This window comes from Eschrichtius robustus, chromosome 13, assembly GCF_028021215.1.
Source record: "Eschrichtius robustus isolate mEscRob2 chromosome 13, mEscRob2.pri, whole genome shotgun sequence".
NCBI lineage: Eukaryota > Metazoa > Chordata > Mammalia > Artiodactyla > Eschrichtiidae > Eschrichtius > Eschrichtius robustus.
This window is the reverse complement of record NC_090836.1, coordinates 81,254,612-81,276,965: the sequence shown is the minus strand read 5'-3', so window position 1 is coordinate 81,276,965 and position 22,354 is coordinate 81,254,612. Positions and strand designations below refer to the sequence as shown.

Genomic DNA, 22,354 nt, shown 5'->3' with positions numbered 1-22,354 from the left:
CATCATAATCAAATAGTTTAACAACCAATAATAAAGAGAAAACCTTGAAGCAGCAAGAGGGGGGAAAAAATAACACATTATGTACAAAAGAACAAATACAAGAATGGCAGCTTTTGTACAAAAACAATGCAAGCCAAAAGACAGTGGGGCAGAATCCTGAAAGCAAAGAAAATTGTTAACCTAGACTTCTATACCTGGCAAAAATAGCTTTCAAAAATGAAGAAGAAGGGACTTCCCTGGTGGCACAGTGGTTGAGAATCTGCTTGCCAATGCAGGGGACACGGGTTCGAGTCCTGGTCTGGGAAGATCCCACATGCCGTGGAGCAACTAAGGCCGTGCGCCACAACTACTGAGCCCACACACCGCCACTACTGAAGCCCGTGCGCCTAGAGCCTGTGCTCCGCAACAAGAGAAGCTACTGCAATGAGAAGCCCGCGCACCGCAACAGGGGGTAGCCCCCCCGCTCACCGCGACTAGAGAGAGCCTGTGCGCAGCAGCAACGAAGACCCAATGAAGCCAAAAATAAATAAATATATAAATATTTTTTAAAACGAAGAAATAAATAATTTTTCAGGCATAAAACAAACAAACAAACAAAATACCAGCAGAGCTGCACTACAGGAAATGTTAAAAAAAAGTCCTTCAGGCAGAAGAAAAATGATACCAGATGGATATCTAGATCTGTGCAAAGGCATGAAGATCATCAAAAAGGGAAAATAGGTGGCTACATGTAAAATAATTGTCTTCTTATTTTTAAAATCTCTTTAAAAGATAATTGACTTTTTAGAGAAAAAATATTAACAATGTGTTATGGACTTTATATATAGAAGTCAAATGCATGAAAACAACACAGATTGAGGGGAGGAAATGGGAGTACACTGCTGTACGTGTCTTAAAGTATATGTGAAGTGGTAAACATTATTTAAAGATAGACTGTGCTAAGTTAAAGATGTATACTATAAATCCTAAAGCAATCACTATTTTTTATAAAAGAGTTATAACTAATAAACAAAAACAGAAGTAAAAAGGACCCTAAAATGTTGAATCCAACAGAAGAGAGAAAAAGAAGGGGACAGAATATAAAGCAAAAAGCAAGATGGTAGATTAAACACAACCATATCAGCAATCACATTAAATTTAAAAGGTCTAAACACTCCAATTAAAGGCAGAGATTATCAAATTGAATAAAAATTTTTAGAAGACACAATTATGCTGCTTATAAGAAATCCACTTTAAATATTAAGACATAAGTAAGTTAAAAGGAGAAGAATGGAAAAAGATATACCATGCTAACACTAATCAAAAGCTTTTGATAGTGGCTATATTATTATCAGACAAAGTAGATTTTAGATAAGAGAATATTACCAGGGATAAAGAGGGACGTTTCATACTGATCAAGAGTCAATTAATCAAGAGAATATAACAACCTTACACGTTTATGCACCTAATAACAAGGCTTCAAAGTGCATGAAGCAAGAACTGCAAGAAGGAATAGATAAATTGATAACTATAGTTGGAGATTTCAACAACTTTCTCTCTGAAATTGATGGAACAAGTAGAGAAAATCAGTGAGGATATAGATGATTTGAATAACACTGTCAACCAACTTGATCTAATTAACATTTATATAACACTTCACCAGCAACAGTAGTATATACAATCTTTTCAAGGGCATGGGAGCATTTATGAAGATAGACCATATTCTGGGCCATAAAACAAGTACCAATAAATGTAAAAGGATTCAAATCATACAAAGTATATTCCCTGACCACAAAGGAATTACTTAGAAATCAATAATAGGAAGGTATCTGGGAAATCCCCAAGTATTTGGAAATTAAATAACATATTTTTGAATAACCCATGGGTCAAAGAAGACATCAAAAGGAAAATTAGAAAGCATTTGAAGTGAATTAAAAATGAAAACACAACATAGAAAAATTTATGAGCTGCAGCTAAAGAAGCACTTAGGGGAAAAGAAGGTCTCAAATCAATGATCTACAGTTCCATTTTAAGAAACTAGTAAAAGAAAAGAAAATTAAACCCAAAGGAAGCAGAAGAAAGTAATAAAGATAAAAGCAAAAATGAAATAGAAAAATAGAGAAAATCACTGAAACCAAAAGCTGCTGTTTTGAGAATATGAAGATGTCTAGGGTTTCAAAAACCATTAAATAACAGTTGCAGTTATGATCCTGAAGCTTCTATTTTTGGTAACTAAGAAAACTAGACCAGAAACCATGGGAAATATCTAGTATTTGTATGTGTTTGGGTGCTTGCTCATGCCTGCCTGATTTGTTTTCTGAAGAACATGAAAGATCTTGTGTGCTACTGAAGAGAAAGAATCCATAAAGCCATTTGAAATGTATTACCTATTTTTACATAGGTATTTATACAAATCTGTGTGTTCACATACTCCTCATCAAGAATGCAGAACTGGTGGTAAGACCATCTTGCTTTCTTTAATTTTTCTAAACCCTATTCCCTATTTGGCTTCTCCTTTTAAAAAGTGCTATTTGGAGAAATCATTCATTCATTTATTCATTCAACATAATTATGAAATGCTACAATATGCCAAAGACTGTGGGACATGCTGGGGGACACAGCTGTTAACCAGACAAACAAGATGCCTGCCCACTGAGCAGAGTCTAATGTGAGATACAGACAAGTAAATAGGCAATAACAATGTACTAGTGTAAAAATGCTGTCATGGAAAGAGCAAGTGCCAGGGGAGTCCATGGGATGGGTAATCAACTTGGACCTGAAATATTCCTCAAGCTAGCAGCTGAAAAGTTTTTTTTTAATGTGATAACTAAGTTTCTCAAATTATTATGATTCAACACAGGCAATAAAATTTTAGGTACAAAGCAATATGTCAGGTATGAGTTCAATACTGAAAGAATTCCTTGATTATTACGTACCAAATACTCTACTTCTTATTCTGTTCACACTGTGTTAATACTCTGTTGAAATTTCTATCTCAGAGTATAAATAACACATATAGAATACAATTTTTACTAATTCTCAGTATTATTGAGAATTTTTTGTAAGTATTCTAGAAAAGAAAGAACATATAGGTGATTCTAACCTGTTCAGAACTTCTTAAAGATCTCTTTGTTTTAGTGGGGCATAAGAAATGGCAGAACCTGAGCCAAGAATCCAGATCCTTAGGCAAAGTTTGAGGGATTCCAGGATTAGAGAAGTGAGGCAAGACCAGAGAAATGTGAAGATTCCAAAGAGTATGTAGGAAAGGGTCCATGATTCATTCAAGAAACTCAGATAGCTTTTTTTTTTTTAAAGTCTTTATTGAATTTGTTACAATATTGCTTCTGTTTTATGTTTTGGTTTTTTGGCCATGAGGCATGTGGGATCTTAGCTCCCCCACCAGGGATCGAACCCGCACCCCCTGAATTGGAAGGTGAAGTCTTAACCACTGGACCGCCAGGGATGTCCCTCAGATAGCTTTTAAAACTATGCATTCCTTTAACTCTTGATTTTCTCATTTGGAAATGTGTCAGGATATTATTATAAACTTCCATATTCTAGCTACAAGATTGTACATTGTAATGTTATACTGAAACGTTGGAAACAACTTAGATGATTAACAGTAGCAGTCTGGCTGAATAAATTATGTCATATCCACACAATGGAATTCTAACCAGGTTTTAAATTATGTAGCAGTGTTTCTCAAAATTTATTGTGCATCAGAATCACTTGGAAGGCTTGTTGAAGCACAGATTTCTGGGCCCCATCTCCAGAATTTTTGATTTGTCAGTCTGGTGTAGGGCCCAAGAATTTACATTTCTAACAAGTTCCCAGGTTGATACTGATGATATTAGTCTGGGGGCCACACTTTGAGAACTACTGATGTAGAGTTATTTTTAATGATTTGGAAGAATATTTACAAGGTATTGCTAAGTTGAAACAAAGTTGTTTACATTATATTCTATATGTATACATATAGAAGTTTAGATGGAAAAATATTATCAAGCTGGTATCCCTGGTTGCCTTTAGGATGGATTGAATTGTAGTTGTCTAATGTCTTCTACATTTTGAGTGACAGATTTTTCTGTAATGAGCATAGTATTAATCACTAAAACATAATCAAATTTCTTAGTTAAAAAAATAAGATCATGAAATCCTGGCCAATGGCACTAAAAAGCTGGAAACATCAAAGTGGGCTTGATCCTAATCCCCCTCTGGCTTTTTAACTATGTCTTGTTAGGAGTGCATCTTCAGAAGCAATCACAGGCAGAGGAACAGTGATGGGCCCATAGGTACATCCAGTTCCTGATGGGGACAAAAACAGAAGAGGCTGATATTATATGGAGGGCTTCTACACTTTTTCTTCCTTCATTTAAGTAGTGCCATACAGGCTTCTTCTGGGGATATTTGAAGAAAAACTGGGTGGGACCCAAAAGGCGACCTGCCAGAAGTTTGAAGCATCTGGATTGGCACACTCTTTGTTTCCTGACACAGGGTAGATCCATTTCCCAGGGTATCAGATTAAGGCGTCTCCTTTCTGGAAAAAAGATTTCATGGTTTAAATTCCCATCCACTTTTGTGTCTGTGGCACTCCGCTGTCTCCTTTCCAGCACACAGCCTCAGGGGTCATGATGTCTGTTCCCTGCTGATATCAGCATGCCAACTGTGGTGTCATGCACACCAAGCACAGAGCCGCCATTCAGCTTCCACAGTCTGGGTCCAGGAAGCAAAAGAGCTTCTAAGTTCCTACAAACCTTGACAGATCTTCCTGTAGTCTTGCATGTGCTGAACAATTCTCACGGGGAGGGAGAGAGAGGGAACCAGGGTAAATGTCAAGGGTAAATATGTGCCAGGAGCAGAGAGAGCAAACAGTTGCCACCAATGGTCAAGAAAAGGATGGGTGGGTGACAGTGTAGTATGCAATAGACTTTTCAGTGGAATACTTATTTAGTTAGCACTGGTTACCTTTTTCCATGTCCTTGCACCACTGTGGTTGATAAATTGGAAGGTAGCCACATCACTGATCTTATTCAGAGCAAGAGTTCTTCACAAATGTCTCACATAATGCCAGTGTTTGAGAGTCATATGGAAAATAAACCCCATGTAAAGCTCACAATGGATTCAATGCTTTTTAAAAAAAATTTTTTAATGATTCAAAATATGAAATCATGTTCTGCTTTAGGCTGTTGTTAAAAAAAAAAAGACATTAATTCTATATTGACTTTCAAATAGGTGACATATTGTTTGTTGGAAAATTTTATTCCATAATATGTTGCTTTCTACCACTTTCCATGTGAATAAATGGTGCAGAATATTGTTTAAGATACAACTTTTTTAAGTTTTACAAGTTCAAAATTAGCTACATATGCAGATACTGGTTAATAATTCATTATTTGTAACTATTGCAACTTCTTACCTGTCCCCTTCTGGTGCTATGACATGAATTCAGTATGTGAATCTGTTTAGGACCCTGTAAAAGGAAGTTACTTGAAATTCTCACCTATTATTTGAATGCCAAGAACAATGTTATAATTAATCAATTCATTTACCAAAAATTTATTGAATACCTATTCTGTGCCAGGCACTGTCCTGGGATATACCAGTGACTCCGCTCAAGAAGTTTACGTTCTAGGGACTTCCCTGGTGGTGCAGTGGTTAAAACTGTGCTTCCACTGCAGGGGGCACGGGTTCTATCCCTGGTCTGGGAACTAAGATTCCGCATGCCACGTGGCCAAAAGAAAAAAAATCAAGTTTACATTCTAGATGGGGAAGACAGTAAACCATTAAGCAACTACAACTAAAATGTGCAGGTGGTAATAGCACTAAGAAAAAAAATCAAGCAGGGCCATTATAAGGACTTTGTATTTTTTTCTGAGAGAAATGGGAGGTCTTTAGGTGCGTGTAGATCTAAGCGAGGACATGGTCCAATTTCTGTTAATAGAGAATCACTCTGGCTGCTGGATGGAGAATTGGCTATAGGAGGCCTAGTGCTGATTATCACCTTCCCTTAAGTTATATTTCACTGAGGACAGTTCTGTACCAATAGACCTGGAGATGTGATCCTACAGAGTAGGTTCTTGCCTTTTCATACTTTCCGTGCAAAAGCAATTTGTAAAATGAAATTTTTCTATCCAAAGTATTCCTTAAGGAAAAAAATTTTTTTTCTGGAAAATTACTTTTAGATACACTCTCTCTAAATGGGAGTTTATCCAAAGCTTACTTTTTAATAATTACTTTACTTTCATACTACAGTCAGCCCTCTGTATCCACAGGCCCCACATCTGCAGATATGGAGGGCCAACTAAGGGACTTGAGCATTCGCAAAATTTGGTATCCAGGGGGGCCTGGAACCGATCCCCCACGGATACCAAGGGACGACTGTATGTGGTTATCAAAATATTTCTGTTTTTTTGTAAATAGGGTTTTTTTGACATATTTTTAAAAAGCCAAGAGATGCTTACGAATTTTTCAGAGGACCTTTGTGTTTCTTACTATATAAATCAACAAGACTGATTGAGGTTTTTTTTTTTTAACTGCATAATGAGGTGTAACTTAGTATTGCCCTCCTTATAATAATGCTTCATGTTACATTATATTTATATTCATTGGTTTCCATGGGCAGTGATTTCCCTTTCCACTAACCTCTACTCCTCCAAAGTAACAGGTCCACTACAGAATTTGCACCACCCCACCCCAAGGCCCATTTTATTGCCCCTGTATAATGTATAGACTCACAGACATGTCCAAAGTCTGTCCCTTCTGAGCCTTCCTCCCTCTGGTTTCCTCCTCACAACTAAAGCCTTAAGTTGCCTATAGAGTCTGTCTATAACCTGCACAATAAAAAGTCCCATTACTTAGTTACACCTTGCATTTAACCAAAAGTGCTGTTAACTGACTTGATCAGGTACATTACTCACTGCATTGGATTCGAGTGACTTCTGACTAATTTTAGAAATCACATCCACCCTCAAAGGGTTGTATATTTATTTCCAGTAAAAATATTCCAAATATATGCCACAAGTTGCAAGGCAGATCCAGAAAAGGAGAACCAAAAATACTCATAGCAAAAGTGGTCCCAATTAGTAACTGATGAGTCTTTGAAAGGGTCATACCGCATTTAGAAATATAAGTGCCTGGATCTTTATTTTGCAGTCAATTCCTAACTGGTCTTCCTGCTTCTATTCTTTGCCCTTTATAATCCATTCTCCTCGCAGAAGCAAGAGAGAGTTACCTTTTTTAAAAATGCAAATCAGATCACATCACTTCTCTGCCTGTTACCTTCCAGTGGCTTCCCACTACAGTTAGGATAACTCTACCATGGCCTTTAAAGGGCTTTCTATTCATGATCTGTCATACGTGGCCTCTGTCCTCCTCTCCACTGTCCCCTTGTCCCCTGAACTCTAGTCACACTGGTCTTTTTCTTCCTTGGATAAGCCAAGCTTGATTCCACTTCAAGGCCTTTAAACTGGCTGTTCCTTCTGCCCAGAATGCTCTTCCCCCAAGATCTTTGTATGGCTGCCTTCATCCCAAGAGTCAGATTTCTGCTGATTACTCAATTTATACTTCTTCTGCATCCAAACAGGCAGCATATCTGTTCCTTGGAATAAAGGGCAGCTCTTCCCCAGGTGTGATCAAGGTCTGAAAACCTCTTGTTATCTTATCACTTGCAGATGATAAAAGGTATAAATCAAACCAGGACTACACGGGGCAAATAGTTCAGGGTTTGCACACAGTCCTATATATGCACAGCATTTTCTTTTTCTTTACAGGTTATTTTCAGAGCTTTGTCACCACCGTATGATGTGGAGAACCCTTACAGTGCCAAACTGCAGGAGCAGCTAAAGATCACCAACCTCCGTGTGCAGCTGCTAAAACGACAGTCTTGTCCCTGTCAGAGAAACAACCTGAATGCAAAGCCTCAACATTTTACGCACTATGCAATCTATGATTTCATTGTCAAGGGCAGCTGCTTCTGTAATGGCCACGCTGATCAGTGTATACCTGTTGATGGCTTCAGACCTGTCAAGGCCCCTGGAGCATTCCACGTGGTATGTAAAACAAGTCCTCACTTACGAAAAAAAATCATTTGGTAGTCTAAGTTCCCTTAGAGTGAGTCTGTGCTTACATGGTTCTTCTTCTTTATTCCTCTGCTGATTCACTCCTCCGACTCCACGCCCATCCTATAAAGTGCCTATTAACTTGTTTTTTAATCTTCCATTTTAGAATTATAAATAGTCAAGTATGATAACCAGATTCCTTGGAAAACATCCATGCCAGTTTTTAGTACCATGACTTCCAGATATAAAGTGTAAGGTGAGCAGTAGGAGAGGTTGGCATAATCATATTTGTGGCATTATCACATAGAAACCAGCTTTGACAGTAAATGGGTACCATTGTTAAGTAGATTTTAGAGTGGAAAAAATAAGAACTTCAATTTAATGCCCAGTATCTTTTGCTGGCCAGCCAGTAGAATGAACAATAATTTTCCTCTGTAAAGAGTAGCCTCTCACCCTAAGGCAGACTTAAATGCTCTTTCCTCTAGGCTCACACTTCTCATTGCGCCTTCCTCTGAACTTTTACTTGTTTGCATCTCCCAGGAGATCACGAACTTCCTGAGGACAGGGACTGGGTGATCTTCATATCCTCGGGACCGAGTGTATTACCTGAGCCAGAAGAAGGTGTTCAGTAGGTGTTTGGTTGAATGATAGCAACATAGGAATAGGGAGATGATGACAATTACTGTCATTGTCCTCACCTCATCTTCTTCCAAAAAGGATACAAAGTGGCTCACACAGCAAGTACCTTGTTGGGATGCATCCAGAGCTATGAATGAGGATTAGGCAAGTAGGAGAGCACTCTAATTCTTTCATTTTATATTTTGCTCTGATACTTCTAATCAAACCAAACCAAAAATAAGTAAATAAAACTTAAAAGGCCTCAGAATATCCTTACTTCATTACCTAAAGAGTAGACTTACACATTTGTCTTCTTTCTCCCAGTCCTGATATGGATAGGGCCGTGAGGGACCATGAACCAGTTAGCCAGCAGGATAGTCTGTGTTAGCTGGGCTGAGTTGCTGGGGTGCAGAATAGCATTGGGGTAATTGAAATGCCTAGGACAGTAGCCAGGAAGTTACAAAAATAGAAACAATGCTATTACTTCTAGAAGTGAAGCTGGGGCTTCCAAGTTGAAGGAAGTGCAATACTCATTCAACAAACATCGACTAGTTTCTACTCATTAATGGATATTTGAACCAATATTGTTTCAAATAAAGGATGGAATAATTTGTTATACCTAAGTTAATTGGGTTCAGGTATTATTCAAATAGAAAATAACCTAGATATTCTAGATACATGTCAACCAACTAGACTGAAAACAAGAAAATTTGCATGAGGTAAGATGCTAATAAATTTCTGCCATTATATTTAAGTGCATTAGCGAAGGAGAGCCTGCAGGCTGCAATGTACTGAATGTTTGTGTCCCCACCCCCAAATTTGTATGTTGAGACCCTAATCCCAATGTGATGGTATATGGAGGTGGAGCCTTTGGGAAGTAATTAGGTCATGAGAGTGGAGCCCTCATGAATGGGATTAGTGCTCTTAAAAGAAGAGGCCAGACAGCTAGCTAACTCTGTTCCTGCCATGTGAGGACACAGTGAGAAATCTGCAGTCTACAACCTGGAAGAACGCTTTTACCAGTACCTGACCATGCTGACACCCTGATCTCAGACTTCTAGCCTCCAAAACTGTGAGCAATAAATTTCTGTTATTTATCACCCACCCAGTCTATGGTACTTTGTTCTAGCAGCCCAAACGGACCACGACACTGGCCTTTTGTTTCCTCAACTACCTTTGTAATCCAAGCCTTATAGGATTATTTCAGGGTAGAGTCCTGAGCAAAAGGACAGATACAAGCTTAGAGGCCCCCGAAACATGGCCCAGAATAAGCCATATTTGATTTGTCTCATGACCTATGAGACAACCTGAATGGCTCTGGTCAACCAAACTAAATTACCAGAGTTCTCAAGAGCCTTATAAAGCATTCATGAGTATGCATTTAAAAGCAATAGTTTTGAGACTTCCCTGGTGGTCCAGTGGTTAAGACTCCACGCTTCCACTGCAGGGGGCATGGTTTCGATCCCTGGTCGGGGAAATAAGATCGTGCATGCCACATGGCCAACAAAAAAAAAAGCAGGGCTTCCCTGGTGGCGCAGTGGTTGAGAATCGGCCTGCCAATGCAGGGGACACGGGTTCGAGCCCTGGTCTGGGAGGATCCTGCATGCTGCGGAGCAACTGAGCCCGTGAGCCACAACTGCTGAGCCTGCGCATCTGGAGCCTGTGCTCCGCAACGGGAGAGGCCACGATAGTGAGAGGCCCGCACACCGCAATGAGGAGTGGCCCCCACTTGCCGCAACTAGAGAAAGCCCTCACAGAAACGAAGAACCAACATAGCCAAGAATAAATAAATAAATAAATAAATAAATAAATAAATAAATAAATAAATAAATTTAAAATATGGAACTCACCATCTTCTCAATTAAAAAAAAAAAAAAAGCAGTGGTTTCTTTTTTTTTTTTTTTTTAAAGTAAATCCTCTGAATGTAAACTTTCAAAGAGTTAGCAACACTTTCTTAGGCTGAAGAGAAAATTCTGGAAGTTTTTATTATATACTCTGGGTGTATGCAAATACACTGTCCAGGGTGAGAGCCACTGTGAGTGGGTATCTTGCATCTGCTTCTCACCCAATAGCAGCAATCCCATCATCGTCTCCTGTGCCCGGGACAAACTGGTCAAGGTATGGAACCTGGAATACTGCAAACTGAAGTCCAACCATATCAGCCCCCCGGGCCACCTGAACACTGTGACTGTCTCTCCAGATGGATCCCTCTGTGCTTCTGAAGGCAAAGATGGCCAGGCCATGCTGTGGCACCTCAATAAAAGCAAGCACCTTTATATGCCAGATGGTGGGGACATCATCAATTCCCTGTGCTTCAGCCTCAACCACTGCTGGCTCTGTGCCACCATGGGCCCCAACACCCAGCTCTGGGACTTGGAGGGCAAGGTCATCGTAAATGAACTGAAGCAAGAAGTTATCAGTACCAGCAGCAAAGCAGAGCCACCCCAGTACACCTCTCTGACCTGGTCTGCTGATGGCAAAAGTCTTAAAATACAACTGTTCTCTACAATCTTCTGCCAGCCTACCAAGGCTTGGACAGTGGTGATGGTAACACGGATGTCTGGGCTGTGCACCACTTCATTCAAGAGGGCATTAATGTTTGTCTCTGCTGATCCTATGCCAAGAACATGGGCTTACATGGTGAGCATGTGGGAGCCTTCACTGTGGTCCTACAAAGATGCTGATAAAGCCAAAAGGGTGGAGTCACATTTGAAGATCTTGATCCATCCCTTGTATTCTCAATGGAGCCCTGACTGCCTTAACCATCGTGACCAGCCTGTATTTGCAAAAACAACGGTTGCAAGAAGTGAAAGGCATGGCCGACTGTGTCATTAGATTCGGATTCAGCTTGTCTCCAGCCTCAAAAAAGAGGGCTTCTCCCACAATGGGCAGCACATCGCTGACCAAATTGCCATGTTTTATTTCACAGGGCTAATGCCTGAACAGGTGGAGTGGCTGACCAAGGAATTCTCCATCTACATGACAAAGGTCAGCCACATCTCTGTGGCAGGGGACACAGACAACTGGGCTACCTTGCTCACGACATCCACCAGGTCACCAAGTGAGTTCCCTGATGAGAGGGAACAGAGACAACCTTCCTGTCTTCAGCCTCTGCAGTTGTGAGATTCACACGGAGGATGAGGGAGGGTGAATCATTTTTTTCAACCACAGTGCTTAACACTCAGCAATGTGTTTCTCAGAAAAGAACATATAGTGAAATGGGGCAGAAACATCCGTGGCTGGTGTCTGGAACTTTGTGGCTCTAAACTAAATCTTCCCCATCCTTATATTTCCAGCTTTTCTGTAAGAATTTACATGTGCAAGGAAGTCAGAGCCCCCCAAAACCTGCCAATCACTCCACTGTAACATTTCAGAAGCTTTAACTGAAGCGTCCTGCAGTGTCGGGAGTTCCTCTGTGGATCCAGCATGTGAAATAGCCCCTGTCCGAGGCTTCGTGAGAAGACCTAGCTCTGACATTAACGGTCAGCCTGTTTGTTCTCCAGTGGTTGAGGAGCCTTGTCAACAGACCATATCACAGAAATCGTGTTCTGTGAAAACCAGCAAGTCCGCTGCCACTGCAACAAGAAAAAGAAAAGATGCCGTCTCCTGTCTTATATAAGTGAAAAGAAAGAAGGCTCTCCTTTTTAATACTTGCAGGCTTTTTTTTTAAAATTATTTATTTATTTATTTATTTATTTTTGGCTGTGTTGGGTCCTCGTTTCTGCGCGAGGGCTTTCTCTAGTTGCGGCAAGCGGGGGCCACTCTTCATCGCGGTGCGCGGGCCTCTCACTGTCGCGGCCTCTCTTGTTGCGGAGCACAGGCTCCAGACACGCAGGCTCAGTAGTTGTGGCTCACGGGCCCAGTTGCTCCGCAGCATGTGGGATCTTCCCAGACCAGGGCTCGAACCCGTGTCCCCTGCATTGGCAGGCAGAGTCTCAACCACTGCACCACCAGGGAAGCCCCTTGCAGGCATTTTTAATGTTCCTCTCTTTTCCCTTATCACTGCTGTTCTTTTCCTTAGAAAGATCTAGAACTAGCCTAGATTTTCATCCTGTTCTACTACTTGAATGACCATCCACCCCATCCTATCAGGATTTACTTACTTGAAGAATGAAGAACATCATTTCCTGCTCATCCCATACCCTCACCTCTCTCAGCAGGAGTAGTGGAGAGTAGGTAACTGCACTTTACTTCAGCAACCTCTTCAGTGATTATCTCCTGTCGGGATGTTGCCTCTGGCCAGTCGGACCTCATACTTTCATTCAGCGTGGTTGTGCAGTCACTCATTTCATATTATGAGTAGGCCAATGCAGTGTTGTACCAGAAAAGAGAATTTCCTGGGCTTTGGTGTTCATCTTTGTGTGCTGCCAGCTAGGCTTAGGCTTTACCCTTTGGAAAGGTAACCTTCATCTGCTCTAATCATGTAGACTTATTGCAGCTTGGTTTCTCTGTTACACTAAAGTTACTGTAGTCCCTGCCCCCCGCCACCCAAATAGATAACTATCAACCTAAAAAGAGGATCTGGATAACCAAGTAAAGGGGATTGTATAGTAAGTGTTTTTCCATTTCAAAAGGATGTTAGAATGAGAAGTCTCCATCCTAGAAGACCCTATGGGGTGGAAACCTCATTTCCTTAGTCATCTCAGGCTCCTTTGAAATTGGAAGCCACTTCTTCTTAAAATAATACTCATCCTGTGACATCCTACTCCCCAGCTTTCGTACTGATTTCAGCTTCTGCAGCAATGGTGGTAGCCCCCAGTGCTGTAACTATAGCATGTACCAAAACCAGACAAGACCAAGTCACACGTGGAGCTAGGGCCAGGTAAGGGGTGAGAAACAGGTAAGTGGCCAAGGCCATGATGGCTTGCAGGGATCTGGTTCCAGAAGAATTCCTGCTGTCTCTACTCTCTTTAAAAAAAAAAAAAGCCATAGGCAATTGGACCAGCAGAGGCTTATGACTGGAAATGTGAATGGTTCTGGTTTCAGATTTTTCCCATCCCTAAGCTTAGGTGCATTTTATTTTCATGTATATTTTTTTCTGGATTATAAAGAGTTGGTATTAAATTTGGACATAGTTGCCTGTTTTGAATGTGATATTCTTATCCCTATGATTGCTTAGCTGAGCAAATTGCACATTAAAAGCATAGTCTTTTGCTTTATTAAGAGCATGGTCATAAGGTCAATTGTCCTCCCACATTTGTGTATCTGTGAACACCATTCATTATACATATGCAGCTGTAAATAACCAGATTCATAAATTGTGCCTGCAGAACAGAAGGTAGCCTCTTAAGAGAGTATTCTTTTACTAGTCAGCTTGTCATAGGTATGTGTGTATAAATCTGACTTTCTTTAGCACAGTTTTTCTTTATATCAGTCATTCTCAAAGTGTGGTCTCTGCACCAGCAGCATCAGGATTACCTGAGAACTTGTTATAATTGCAAATATGTATCCAGTCCTACTGAATCAGAACTTCTAAAAATGGGGCTCAGGAATCTGTGTTTACAAGCCCTCAGGTGATTCCAGTGCTTGCTAAAGTTTGAGAGCTGTTGCTTTATAGACTATGCCAAATCCCCTGCAGCCAATGTTGTGAGGATGAGTAATTAGTTAATGAAATCTGGTTTTATGGGCTAGAATTTTTGAGGGCTGATGATGGAGAACTAGGGAAGTTAATGGAAATGATACTTAGTCTGTTTCTTAAGCTATATAAGATTTTAGGGCCATTTTCCTTCTTTGGAAGAGGGGGGTAGGAAAAGGCATGAAGTGGGGTACCAGTTCGCAGCCTCATTTACCTTTAAACACTCCTCCTGTGTCTTTTAAAGTAGTACCACCTTTTCCATGTTTCCCCTTCTTCCCAATCCATTCCATTTAGCCTTCACCAGTTCAATTTTTCCTTATCTGTTCATGTCACTGGAAGGCAGAACAGCACAGTGTTTAAGACCCTAGCATTGGAGTCAAATAGATCTGGATTTGACTCACCACAGCATTTACTAAATTAATGTCTCACTGAACCTCAGTTCCCTAAGAAAATGAGAACAATGTCTACCTTATATAGTTATTGTGAGGCTTAAAAATATGATAGCCAGTACCTGGCATATGGTAGCCTCTATCTACATTGCTGTTGTTATCTTGTATTATCTCAGCCTTTTCTACCACATTTCTCACAGACACTTTCTCCCCAGTAGCGACAGGAATAAATCATAGTGTATGTGCTTTTTGACATGTTTACAAGGCTAGAGGTTTTGTGTCAAGGAAAACTATACTTTGATTCCAGCCTGCTGGGATCCCAGAAATTATGTGAAGAGGAGATCTTAAGCTTTTTCTCCTTGCAGCTGGGGAGAACTGATGTAGTTCTCTTTTTCCCAGCAGCTGGTGATTTTACAGCTGTTGGATGATGGATGGTAATAAGAAGGAACATGGAACGTTTCATTGTTTTACTAAAATATCATTCATTGGATAACAAGAGGCCATAGAATGCCGTGGAGAATTGTTTAAATGCCTTGAGTTACACTAAGGTTAAGGTGGATTTTTCTTTTATAACCAGAAATGCATTATAAAAGAGTGTCAACATTTTGACTAATGTGTTCTAAATCTAAAAGAAAACATCGAAACCTATGGAACCATAATGTGGGGTTTGAGGAAAATATTACTTAGCTACCTAGCTGTGTAAGGCAAGTTTCAGAATCATTCATATAGTTTCATTACAAAAATTTTTCTAATCTGAATCTGAATACATTTATTCATGTATTTATATTTGCACATGTTATATGTCAGGTTTTATAAATTCAGGACAGATTTAAGACCATAGTTTTCTTTTTAAAAATTCTTTATTGTACTGTGAATAAGCCAAATATATAATAATAATTAGAAAGCTCTTGGCTCTTCAAGGTATTAAGGAAAAGAGCAGAGTGTTTAAAAACAATCAATAAAGTTATTAAATGAGAATATTAAATCAGAACTTTAAAATATTTTCATATAGCAAACATGCGTGTATATTTGGAAATGAACATCTATAAATTAGTGTCAGGTCTTCTCAGCAGAGAAAAAATAATTATCATGGATTATAAATACTGCTGCTAATAGTTACAACTTACTAAATGCTTATGGTGTGCCAGGTCTTGTGCTGTCATGTTACAAATGTTATTGAATTTAATCTTCACAACAACTGCATGAAGTATCATCATCACTTTCTTTCATAGATGAGGAACTGAGGCCTGAGGCTTGGGAATGCTAACTGATTTCCCAAAAGTTAATAAAAAGTAGAGCTCAGGTTAAATTCACCACCCATTCTCTTTTTGTTGTTGTTGTTGTGTTGTTAAAAACTTAATCTGTACTTAATCTATACTTGATATTATGCCAAGAACAGAGTAAAAAAGAGGGGAGAAAGCACAGGAGGGCAAGTGAGGTAGGGGTGGGCTCAAGCGATTGATTATCATCATGGATCATGGAATCTAAACTGAGCAAAGGGAATTCCCTGGTGGTCCAGTGGTTAGCTTTCACTGCCGAGGGCATGGGTCTGTGCGACCCAGCCAAAAAATAAATAAATAAATAAAAAATAAACTGAGCAAAGAGGGAAGTGAGGACACGAGAGAGCAAACACTATTCCCACAACCAAAGTTTCCTTGTTTTATATTTTATAAAGCCCTTTCCCATGCATTATTTTACTTGATCCTTACTACAGTCCTAGAAGATAAGCATTTTTGTTTCTATTCTGCAGATAAGGGGAACTGAGGTACAGAGAGATTAATTTACCTGCTTGTAGTCACAGTGATAGAGAGCAAGTTCTCACATTCAGTTCTTACTGCCATACCCTACCTCCACCACCAATATGGTACCAAGAAAAAAACTCTCATTAAAAAGACTATTTTTATAGGAATAGGTAATCTATCCAAGTCATCTAATTTCTGTTGAACCAGAAATTATCATTGATTCTCTCTTCTCTTCTATTCATTACTGAAATGGCCCAAAGGGAAGAAAGAAAGAGTAAAAGCAATAAGTTTGGAAAATCTACAAAGAAAATCATTCAGAAGGGACTATCTTTTGGGGTTATGAATCATCTTTGATCAGTATCTTTGGTTTTATTAGGAAGAGGGATTTCTGGATCTACCATTCTTTACTTCCATCTCTAGCCATAAATCATTTTCACTGAATGAAAGGCAGCAGCAATCCCAAGCAGTTCACTTGTCACATTAGACCAGGAGGAATGGGTAATCCTATCACCAAGGGGCATGCAATGTTGTATCCCTAATATTAACAAAATAGAAACTGTCAGCTTGATACAGTTAGTGTGAGACTATTCTCAATTCATTTCAAGGTCTTAGAGTTCTTCTTTCAGTATTCCTATGTTAGTATAGTATAACTTTGCCAGTAGTCCCTTGGCAGTGAATAACTACACAGAAGGTGTACAGAGTGTTCTTTATATTTCATTTACTACCTTGTGTTTCCTAGTAGCAGGGCAAGTCAGTAAAACATGTTCATGGCTGCAAATTGTTAGTGTTTTGACTATAAGACTGCAAATGAATCTAGCCTTATTTTCCCTCTAAACAGTAAGACACACTCTCTTTTAATGGCAAAAGTTGCCTGAGATTACTCTTTTTATTTGATGATTAGGAAACCAGAAGACTTTAAACCTAGAGGCGTTACAAAATAATTTTTGCACTCAGGAAAGGAATTCCCTGTGGGGTTCCTTTCAAGGGTTCCCCCAGAACATTTAAGTATTTGTTTATAGGCTTTTGACTACTTCACAGAGAGGTTGAAGGATAAAAATACCAGAAAGCTAAAATGTTAGTGTGAGAGCTGACACCTCTGAAAGTAAAATATAAGCCAATAGGAAAGTAAGGTTGATTCTCCAAATAGTATAATATTTGTACATTCAACTTTTCATGAACATGCTTTACAGAAAGTGAATCACGTGTATTTTTAGGCCAAAATTTGGGCACTGTAAGGATACAAAAATGAGTTTCTTTAACAGGTTTAAGCTGCTAGTTCTATAAATTGGGAAACAGCAACTTAAATTTGACATTTTTCCTACTGTAAAATACTCCTCAGATATTCAAGGCATATCTCACTTTGCAGATTTTCTTATGAATATTTCCTTTTCAGACCAGTAGCATTTGGGGGTCCATCCTGTGGATAGCTGGGAGCCTAGAGTCAGATCTCTGGATCTGGAAAGCCTAGTCTCCCTGTTTAATTGCTAAGATAATGGAGTGAGTGGAAGGTGAAGCTACATGGAAAGAGAAAAGCTGAGGTTACAGATATCTGACTTCTGGTTCACAACCCCAGGTCTCATATCTCTGTGGTATTTCATTTGTGTCTTGCCAATTTTGTAAGAGCTGGAAATGTACTTCAATTTGTCTTTAAACAATTACATTCAGTAGAAGATAAGTTGTAATTTAAGTCCTGTCCCCTCTTATGAGGGGAATTTTAGTTACCAGACACATAAGTTTAAAATACACACACACACAGACACACACACATACAGACAAGTATATAGATATATATAATAATTATTCCACAAGATGGAGAAACCTCACAGCCATTTCAAATAGTGAGGAAGACAAGGTCTCTTAATCTTGGCATTCAAAACCTTAATACTATAATTGGAGCTAGAGTCATCTTAGCAATGTAAATATTTAATGGAATAAAATAGTACATGTGTGGGGATACAGAAGTAGTATGGTATTTGTTAATTCTTAATAAGATTTTTTTAATCATATGAAATTCTGATACTTTTTTAACTCTCTCGAGCTCTTTAGATAGAAAAAGCAGAGAAAATTATGGTTTCAAAAACTACAATATATTGTATATGGAAATGGAAAAATGATTACTTTTTCCTACTATTAAATATGCTATATATACAAACAATTAGGAAATTTGTAAAAGTAAACACTGATCAAGTGTCTTTGTCCTTCAATTTTGGCATCTCTAAGGGCACCAGTACCAGGCATGTAACTTAGCTGGCTCAGTCAGCTCTCAGAATTCCTGAAGGGCAATGGTTTCATTGTTTCCCAGATAAGCCCCTAGTAGGCGTTAAAATTAAAGGAAACATGGAATTGTAGTATTTCCATATTCTGAATAGAGGCTAAAGATCATAATTGTAGTATATTTATCTTCTAATTCTCATTTGTAATTTAATTCAATTCTCATAGGTAATAAAAAGGGAATTACACTTTGGCACCTAACTTCACTAACATGCGAAGCAAAGAATTACAGCCTATTTTGTCAAACAAGTAGGTTATTAGTGGCCTTGACACAAAGCCCCAATCATTCCTCAGACCTCCAAGAGTCCGCTGTACTTATCATGATTAAAATATTTACTTCACTGTATTATTTGCTTACATATCCAGCTTTCCCTACCTGCTAAACTATCTGATTTTTTAATGGCAGATACTGGGATAGTCACAATGTCTAACATATAGTGGGCTCAAAAAATCCCCAGTCAATATATGAATGAATTAATCAATGGCATTGAAAAAATAAGAGATCCATTTCAGATAATAATGTTAAAAATATCAATAATAATGACTGTTCTTGATTGTGTCACACATCTACATACATTTTCTCTTTTAATCCTCAATTACATGGAGCCAGTACTATTATCCTTATTTTATAGGTAGGAAACTATGTCTCGTTATTAAGGAATTTACCCAAGATTACTGAGAGCAGGGATTGGAAACCCCATGTATCTAATTCCAAAATTTATTCTCTTTATGTCACATTTATCCCCATAATGCTAAGAAAAGAACCCAATTTAAAAATGGGCAAAGGTTTAAATAGGTATTTTTCCAAAGAAGACATGCAAATGTCCAATAAGCCCATGAAAAGATGCTTGACATTCTTAGGCATTAGGGAAATGCAAATCAAAACCACAATGAGATACTGCTTCACATCCACTAGAATGACTATAACCAAAAAGACAGATAATAACAAGTGTTAATGAGGATGTAGAGAAATTGGAACCCTCATACATTGCTGGCAGGAATGTAAAATGGTGCTGCTGCTGTCTGGTAGGTCCTCAAAAAGTTTAACATAGAGTTATTATATGATCCAGCGATTCTACTCCTCAGTATCTGCCCAAGTGAATTGAAAACATATGTCTACACAAAACCTTTTACATGAATGTTCATAGCAGCATTATTCATAGGAGCCAAAAAGTGGAAACAACCCAGTGTCTATCAACTGATGAATGAATAAACAAAATGCGGTATATCCATACAATGGAGTATTATCCAACCATAAAAAGGAATGCAGTACTGATACATGCTACAACGTAAATGAACCTTGAAAACAGTATGCTAAGTGAGAGAAGCCAGACACAAAAGGCCACATATTGTATTATTCCTTTTCTATGAAATGTCCAGAAAAAGCAAATCCATAAAGACAAAGTAGGTTAGTGGTTGCCAGGAGCTGGAGCTCAGGGAGGAATGGGGAGTGACTGCTTAACGGGCACAAGTTTTCTTTTTGGGGTGATGGAAATTCTCTGGAATTAGATGATGGCAATGACTGCACAATTTTTTGGATATTCTAAAACCCACTGAATTGCGTGCTTTAAAATTGTTAAAATGATGAATTTTATGCTATGTGAATATAATCTCAATAAGAAAAAATCAAAAGCTAAAAAACAAACCAACCAACCCATGGCTGGTTACAAAGGAACTTTACAAAATGAATCTATTTCTTTTCAAGTCCCAGTCATTAAGCCGACTGTTTTTAAAAGCAGTAGCTTTGGATGGATGGGTATTGAAGAAAACCAATTCTTTCAGTAGCTGTGGTTGTTGTTTCTGGACATATTCAAATGATCACAGATGTGGTAATGACTGCTTTCTGATAGAGTTGCCAAACAAGCATAAGTTTTTAATATCAGTACTTCCACCTTAATCTTTCATATGAGCATACTCAATAATGAAGACTATGTTTTACAAGATTCACCTGGAAACAAGCAATTTTCCAATATGAAAAGAAGCACCTGAATGAATTAATTCAACAACAAAAGACTATGGAAGAAAACATGCCCTAGCAACTGGCTTCTTGTACTATAATCAGGGGCTCATTTATCTTAAGTCAACTTTTGTAACACCCTCTGCACTGTATAGAATACTGAGTGACAGTTAAACAGAACTGTCAAGAAAAAAGGAAAACAGTGGGAAATGTGGACTAGAATGAATTTTAAAAAAAAGAAAGAAAGAAAGAAAAAACTTTGTATAAGAACGCAAAATAGTCGGTGACAAGGAATTTTCCTTTAAAATAACCAAAAGCTATGTGAATACATTGAGCAAGTGAATGTCAATGGGGTGAAAAGTACTTAATAATCCCCCACAGCATTTCTAATAGAATTTACCTGGTCCCAACTAATTATAAAAACCCATCTAAATCCTCAAAGACGTTGAACAAAACCCCACAAGACCTTCCTTCTTTCTTGCATCAAATGCTGCTTGACAGATAAGTTGCTTACAAAATGAGTTCTAGTTTTTCCCTTCACTTAGTTTCTCAGGTTCTTGTCTGATAGTTTTAACAGCATAGAAGTTATATATTGTTAATTCTACTTTTGCTATTTCTTTCTAAAATTATTCAAATTAAATAGATACTAAAAAATTGAAATTGATATGATCCCTTTTTCCCTCCAGAGATTTTATCATAAGAAGTTATTTTAGGTGTTTGTGGGAAGGAAAAAAAAAAAAAATCTTCCTGATGACATCACTGTTCTAAGATGGAAGCCTCTAATGTTTTAGGGCTCTCTCGGGAGTTCTGTTCCCTGTTTTGCCACTGATTTGTGTTGTGACCTTGGAAAAGTTTAAATATAAAAAGACAACTGCAAAGTGAACTTATGAAAACAAGACTTAACTGAGATCAAACGAAGAGCAGAGATGGAGTGGGTCACATGGCTATGTATTATAGCAACTGTCCCAGTGACTCAACACAGTAACGCAGGTAGTAATCGGGCTTGAAAGAAATTTCGGATGCCTTAGCTGTATACTAAGATAGTTTCTTATATAGTATTCTAGGAAAGTCAAAGTCTGCCTATAAAAAAGAACCGCAGCAAGACTCTAATGATATTTGTCAACCTTCTCTTGTTCTATATCTTGAAGAAATTGTAGCTGTCACAGAGGAGAAAAGGAGCTAATTTGATATTATGAGGCAATTCCTTAGATACACTGAAATAAATGTCTTAAAATCAGAGTACCTTACTTTATTGCCTTTGTACACATGCAAATCTGAAACCAAATTATGCATGTAACCTAACTATTCATTTGTAGGATTTATCCAAATAAATATACCTGTTGGACAGACATCATTTTTAAAAGCCCAGTAGTCAGAAATAATTCTTAAAACCCATTGGAAACAAAAAGCAAATAAGAAATAGTTCTATGTAAGGAAGTAATGATAGAAAAAAATCACATAAATTGGTAATAGTATGATCTTATCTAAATGTAATCTTCATAAGCTTCCTGAGCATCACAATTTTTAGTTTAATGCTATTTTCACTTTTATGGCAGAAATATTTATTACAGTCCCCACAGGAAAGATAAAGTGCCTGAGGAAACTGAAAAAAAGAAGCTAGTAGAATTAATCTTGTAAAAATACGAGACATTCAAAACCCATTTAGCTATATAAAGCGTGTTGAAATTCCACTTTTAGAAGTATACCCTCAAGTAGTCTAGACAGAAGAACTTTAGGTAACATGTGGAGGATAAGAAATGGCAGTG

General features: G+C 38.4%; 2 protein-coding genes across 3 annotated transcripts in view; both read left to right on the top strand.

The window, feature by feature from the left end:
- Window positions 1-22,354, top strand: part of NTN4 (netrin 4) — a 109,423-nt gene that overhangs the window by 30,919 nt on the left and 56,150 nt on the right. For both annotated transcript variants that reach the window (XM_068561158.1, XM_068561156.1), the window contains exon 3: window positions 7,749-8,027. In XM_068561158.1, the coding sequence (XP_068417259.1) occupies window positions 7,749-8,027 (279 nt within the window). The remainder of the gene's footprint in view (window positions 1-7,748; window positions 8,028-22,354) is intronic.
- On the top strand, window positions 8,363-11,489 carry LOC137775147 (small ribosomal subunit protein RACK1-like). Its single transcript, XM_068560808.1, has 3 exons — window positions 8,363-8,366; window positions 8,577-8,664; window positions 10,613-11,489. Exons 1-3 carry the CDS (start codon window positions 8,363-8,365, stop codon window positions 11,487-11,489), a joined length of 969 nt encoding a protein of 322 aa, XP_068416909.1.